Here is a 6,755-nt window from a genome sequence, read left to right as displayed (position 1 = left end):
ACAGGCAGTCAGGAAGCACAAAATGTAGTGTGTATGGTTTATTCACTTAGTAATTCCTTTAGCAAATATTTATTGAGGATCTACTAGGTGCCAGGTATCATGATACTTGCTGGGGACGAAAAAAACAGACCTGTTCTCTGCTCTTGAGGAAATCAAAGACAAACACAGGATATGGAATAAACCCAGAATTATCTCATTGTAAAATGTATTAAGTACAACGAGGAGAAATATCAGGGCGATCTGACACAGCTAATGATTTGAAGAAGGGTGTGACCTGCCACCATTTTAAATCTAGTTATTTCACTCCTGAGCTGTGTGTGTGGAAAACTTGTAGTCAGGAAAAAATAGAATGTCTATATTTATAAAAAGAAGTTTATGAAAAGATATCAATTTATTTACATTCTGACATAACCTCTATGTAATAAGGCTTTATTACCTCACAGCCATGTGTGTGATCATGTGTAATAGCATGTGTGTATGAGAGAGAGAAGCCATATGTGTGATCATGTAAAATAACGTGTGTGTGAGAGAAGCCATGTGTGATCATGTGTAATTGTGTGTAAAAGAAGCCGTGTGTGATCATGTAAAATAACATTGTGTGAGAGAAGCCGTGTGTGATGTGTAATAACACGTGTGTGTGAGAGAAGCTATGTGTGTGATCATGTGTAATAGCATGAGAAGCCATGTGTGATCATGTGTAATATGTGTGTGAGAGAAGCCATGTGTCCGATCATGTGTAATAACATGAGAGAAGCCCCATGTGTGATCATGTGTAATAGTGTGTGTGAGAGAAAAGCTATGTGTGTGGTCATGTGTAATAACGTGTGTATGAGAGAGAAGCCATGTGTGATCATGTGTAATAACGTGTGTGAGAGAGAAGCCATGTGTGATCATGTGTAATAACGTGTGTGAGAGAGAAGCCATGTGTGATCATGTGTAATAGCATGTGTGTGTGAGAGAAGCCACGCATAATCATGTGTAATAGTGTGTGTGAGAGAGAAGCTGTGTGTGATCATGTGTAATAACGTGTGAGAGAGAAAAGCCGTGTGTGATCATGTGTAATAAAGTATGTGTGAGCGAAGCCATGTGTGACCATGTGTAATAACATGTGTGAGAGAAGCCATGTATGTGATCATGTGTAATAACATGCGTGAGAGAGAAGCCATGTGTGATCATGTGTAATAGCATGTATGTGAGAGAAGCCATGTGTGTGATATGTAATAGCATGCATGTGTGAGAAGCCGTGTGTGATCATGTGTAATAATGTGTGTGTGAGAGAGAAGCCATGTGTGTGATCATGTGTAATAGCATGTGTGTGACAGAGAAACCATGTGTGATCATGTGTAATAGCATGTATGTGAGAAAAGCATGTGTGTGACATGCAACAGCATGTGTGTGTGAGAAGCCGTGTGTGATCATGTGTAACAGCACGTGTGTGAGAGAGAAACCGTGTGTGATCATGTGTAATAGCATCTGAAAGAAGCCATGTGTGTGACCATGTGAAATAACGTGTGTGAGAGAGAGAAACCGTGTGTGATCATGTGTAATACCGTCTGAGAGAAGCCATGTGTGTGATCACGTGTAATAACGTGTGTGTGAGAGAGGAAGAGAAGCCATGTGTGTGATCACGTGTAATTGTCTGTGTGAGAGAGAGAGAGAAAGAAAGAGAGAGGGAACAGTACAAAGGAGGATCCCTTTAGAAAAATATTCCAACGTCTTAAGGAGCCAGAGGGCTCATTCACAGCTGCTAATCTCTGTCATGCTTTCCAGCACCACCCCCTCCCTCTCAATACAACTTGTGATCTTAGAGGCAGGGAAGAATTTGAGCCCCTCCCTCTCATCGTAACTTGTGATCTTAGAGGCAGGAAAGAATTTGAGCCCCTCCCCCAGCCTGACCATCTCAGTTGGTTGCTCGGCCAGGCTCCACGTCAAATCCAGTTTGAAACACAGATCCTAGGACCACGCAGGAGGTGGTGGGCTCACAGGAAGGTTCCTCTGCCAGTGGCCATGGGTGGCAACAGTGGGCAGGCTGGCCACCATGTCTATAAATCCCTAGCTGATGATGGCCCCTTTGACTCTCTGGAGCCGCCTAAAAGACCCACCAGCAGACTCATCATGCACAGCATGGCCATGTTCGGACGAGAGTTCTGCTACGCGGTGGAGGCAGCGTACGTGACCCCAGTCCTGCTCAGCGTGGGTCTGCCCAATAGTCTGTACAGCACTGTGTGGTTCCTCAGCCCCATCCTGGGATTCCTGCTGCAGCCCGTGGTCGGATCGGCCAGCGACCACTGCCGGTCCAGGTGGGGCCGCCGGAGACCCTACATCCTCACCCTGGGAGTCATGATGCTCCTAGGCATGGCTCTGTACCTCAATGGGGATACTGTTGTAGCAGGTAAGCAGGCTGCACAAGGTGGGCAGGCAGGGATATGTGTCTTAGTGTGTACCTCTGCAGGAGGAGAATGTTAATGTGTTTGACCCTTCCTAGAAATTTGTTAGAATTGATCTCTCCTAGGTTACAGTGAACTTCCCCTTTGACAAATTTGGCCCAGATTCTGTGGTTGGGGAGCCTCTAATTCTAGAAATATCAAAATAAATATGTTTCATTGTTGTGAAGATTTAAAAATAGGATTAAATTTGTATCTATTTTATCAAATTGAATATTTTTACATATTTATCAATTGAGTTACTTTTTGAGCCCATTATGCTCTATTTAATACTCTTATCAAATTGACCAGCTGCCAAATAGCTCCATAAATATTTACAATAAGTCATCTGTGTATCCGAATGAGTTAATTCTGTTCATAGTTTTATGTAGAGCGTTTTAATAGCCATAGGGCATAAGTCCGTCAGCTCAAGAGGACCTTTCTGGCACTGCAAATTCTGGACAAAAACAAACCTGAGGGTAGGCATTTTTTCTAGCCATTAATCAGCTACCAATTAATCAGTAGTTGATGGTAGTACAATAAAGTTGCATTGCAAGAAGGATCACTAAAAATAGCAGGCATTTGTAGATCATTAACTCTCAAGCTAGCAGAATAGATGATTATGAGGCAGGATAATCAATTATCATTTGTACATATTTGAAAGAAAGCGTAAATGTACAAATGTAGGATATTTCCAGGAGAATGAACAAAAAGCTGATAAGCGTTGTTGACTCTAAGTAGAATTACTAAAGGACAGGAGGTGAGAAGTGGCAGGGTAGGCTTATTGTTCATTTCATTTTATACTGCAATTTTTAAAACCTGTATATAAGCTATGCTATTCTTAAGTTTAAAAAACAAACAAGAGAAACAATGTATCTTTTATAGGAGATTGGGTAAACGAATTACAGAGTATCCATAGAATGAAAATCCAGCTGTTAAAAATTGTGAGGAGCTGAAATCATATGAAGAAAGTTGGTTGCTGCGTCAGTGCTGTTCAAAGATGTGGCCTCTGACCTGCCCCTCAGCATCAGCAGGGGCCATTAGAGATGCAGTTTCTCGAGCCCACTTCAGGCCCACCAATTGAATCAGAGTCTTGGGAAATGGGGCCAGCAATCTGTGTTTTAACAAGATGTACAAGCGATAGTTCAATATGCCAAACTTTGAGAAGCACTGCATTTGACTACCATTGTACACCTGTGTCCGTATGTGCAGAAGTGCATAAAAGGAGGCCTTAAAGCCTGAGCTTTGCTGGGGCTGGGATTGGAAGCATCTCCCTCAGCCTTTTTAATAGAATTGGAATTGTTTGCGATAAGCATGCATACTTTTTTATTTAAAGAGATATTTTATATACCAGAAATTTCACTAATTAAAAATGTACAATTCAGTGCCTTTAGTATATTCACAAGGTTGTGCAACCATTACCTCTCTCTAATTGTAGAACATTTTCATCACCCCAAAAGAAACCCATTACCATCAACAGTCATGTCCACTTTTCTCCTATGCATCAGCCCTAGGCAATCACTAATTTACTTTCTGTCTCCGTAGATTTGTGTTATCTGGACATTTGCTTGCATAATTTTTAAAACCTGAAAAAAAATATAAAGCTATTTTTATTTGGAAAAAAAGCAAAATAAAAAGATGATTTTATGGCAAGGAGTTTTGGTGGAAATTACAAAACGCGGATGATTCTAAAACAGGATTTAGGAGATCAATGTTTATTTTTCTTTTAGCTTTGATTGCTAACCCAAGGAGGAAGCTGGTTTGGACCATAAGTGTCACCATGATAGGTGTCGTTCTCTTTGATTTTGCTGCTGACTTCATTGATGGGCCCATCAAAGCCTACTTATTTGATGTCTGCTCCCATCAGGACAAGGAGAAGGGCCTCCACTACCATGCCCTCTTCACAGGTAGGGAATATTCCAGAAAGTCTCTCCTTCAGCTCCCCAGACAATGAGGCACTTCCACTACAGCCATCCAGTGTCTCTACACGTGGAGTTTTTTGAATGAACGGGTCAGCTGATGGGCTGCTCCCGTCATGCGGGCACTGTCTACCCGTGCATTTCTCTGAACAGTCAGCTTGTGACTAGTGCTGCAGTTTCTGCAAAGGAAGTTTACAGAAGAGCTTTCTTAAGAATGCTTTGTGGAGACAATTACAACTGAAATGAAAAGAAGCCTTGTGGATTGTACTTTTGCGTTAGAGCAGAGGATCTCAAGCATCAGCAATGTAGCATCCACATTCCTTAGAAGGTCATTGAAAATACAGTTGCCTGGGCTCCTTCTCCAGTTATTCTGATTCAGTGAGTCTGAGGCGGGGCCCAGACATTTGTATTTGTTTAATAAAGATCCCAGATGATTTTGTGGCAGGTTTAAAAAACAAAAAGAGAAAATAAACCAAGCAAACAAAAAACTCCACGTCTTAGAGATTTCTTAGTTATATAAAAGGTTGGCATTTCCTCAACCTTGTGGTTTGAAAAAGTTCATGCCAGGAGGAAAATGGGGGCTCTCTTGATCTCTTGGGGCTGTTGCCAGCCTACTTTGGTTACTGTTGGTCAATTGTTTAGAGCAAGGCTACTCAGAGCACCAGTTAGCACTGTGCTAGAACTAGGCATTGAAATGTAAGGCGACAGGAGGATCCTGGCCCAAGAGGATTTTTATATCTAAGAGGGGGACTCTATCAGCCCACCTTATTTGATTGTCTCTGTAGCCCAGCCAATGCATTTATTTATGTTTTGATGTATTCTGTCTCCTTCCATGGCCAGGTAGGTCCATGAAAAGCAAGATTTCAAGTTTTGCTCATAGTTTCTGTCTCTAGAGCTAAGACTGCTGCCTGCCCATGGAAGCCATTGGAGCCAATATTTGTCATTTGAGCAAACATTTGAATAGTTGAAAACATGAAGGAGTGAGGCTGTTGGAGCACAGTTGGTAGATCCTCCTCTGTGTAGGGAAGGCAGAGGGGCAGGAGTGCAGCCCTGTCACTGGCCCCTGCCCACTATGTCTCCAGGTGTTTAAAGGCACCCAAGACATGGCCAGGGCTTGAGACTTCCCCTGCCTCACCTTTGCTCTTGGCTTCCCTTCCCACTGCACTTTCCACCTGTGTCTCCTCACTCAGGTGCTCCCACCCCACTGGCCTCCTTCTGTCTCTGGGATCAGCCCAGCCCATCATACCTGCCCCAGGGTTTGGCATGAGCTCTTTTCCTGCCTGGGACACCCTTCCCCATATAATCCCATAGTCATGCCTTTATTCCACTCAGATTTCTCATCAGATATCTCTCATCAGTGACGTCTTTCTTGGCTACCATACCTGACATAGTATGACCACTCCTCTGTCTCCTCATCCTTATCAGGTTTGATTTTTCTTTCTAGTGCTTATCAATACCAGACTAACTGACTGGCTATTTATTTATCTATCATCTGTCTCTCTCTCTCCTCTTTTATCTTTCTGGTTGTCTCTCCCATTTAGAACATCAATCCCCGCTGAGCAGACCTGTTGTTTTGTTCTCTGATGAATCTTCAGTTCCTGGAAGTGTCTGCTTCATAGCAGATGCTCAGTAAATACTGAACAAACATTTCTCAAATACCCCATGTACACTAATAACCCTGTATTAGGTATTTTCACTTACCTTATCTCAATCCTGACAATGGCCATGTGGAGGTGGTGTGATTCCCATTTTTCAGATGTGGAAGCTGAGCCTTGGAAGCAGTGGTGTGCTTACAGCTGGCTCATGCTGGCTGGTTGAGAATCTATTGTCAAATTTTAGGAATTCAGTGAACTTGTTGACATCACATTGCTGGCTTGAAACTGGCCATGATGGCAGTATTAAAACTCTAGAAATTGGCAAAGCTATAAATCATGGCTTTTTTTTTTTTTTTCTTGGAAAGCCAGTTGTTAAATATTTACCTGAAGTCCACTGATTGGAGTAGGGGAGGGGGTCCGGTGATTAAGTCACTTGCCCATGGTCCATAGCCGGAAAGTCTTAGAATAGATTCCAACTTCATTTTCCTAATTTGAATCTGACAATTCCTTCTGTTTTATTATAATTTGTTGAAATTAATTACAAGGTCATGGGAGACTTTCTGGCTTTTGAACTTGATATTAAGAGTTTTTTGATCTACAGGACATTGGACAATGTGGCCACCACTTCCCAGCTTACAATTGTATTAGATGTGGCTAAAAGACCCATGCTTTGTTGTCTTGATATTAAAAGACAAAATTCTGTGTTAGGGAAACTTTTCCAAGGCGAATACATGACAGTATTGTAAACCAGAATTAAAATTCGAATCCCCAGCTAACTGAAAGACCCTTCCTCTCGGCCAAGGTCATTCTAAAGTAAA

The 6,755-nt window shown here is 42.2% G+C and overlaps 1 protein-coding gene across 2 annotated transcripts in view; it reads left to right on the top strand.

Annotated features, from left to right (window-relative positions):
- The first annotated feature begins 1,897 nt into the window (after positions 1 to 1,897).
- Positions 1,898 to 6,755, top strand: part of SLC45A2 (solute carrier family 45 member 2) — a 39,087-nt gene continuing 34,229 nt past the window's right edge. Inside the window, exons 1-2 of one of the 2 annotated variants that reach the window (XM_032135583.2) lie at positions 1,898 to 2,392; positions 4,154 to 4,330. In XM_032135583.2, coding sequence (XP_031991474.1) covers positions 2,008 to 2,392; positions 4,154 to 4,330 — 562 coding nt within the window. In that variant the 5' untranslated portion in view covers positions 1,898 to 2,007. The remainder of the gene's footprint in view (positions 2,393 to 4,153; positions 4,331 to 6,755) is intronic. The other variant, XM_032135585.1, reaches the window with a different exon arrangement.

Source organism: Hylobates moloch, unplaced genomic scaffold (genome assembly GCF_009828535.3).
Source record: "Hylobates moloch isolate HMO894 unplaced genomic scaffold, HMol_V3 SCAFFOLD_17, whole genome shotgun sequence".
Lineage (NCBI taxonomy): Eukaryota > Metazoa > Chordata > Mammalia > Primates > Hylobatidae > Hylobates > Hylobates moloch.
This window is presented reverse-complemented; position numbering and strand designations above follow the sequence as displayed.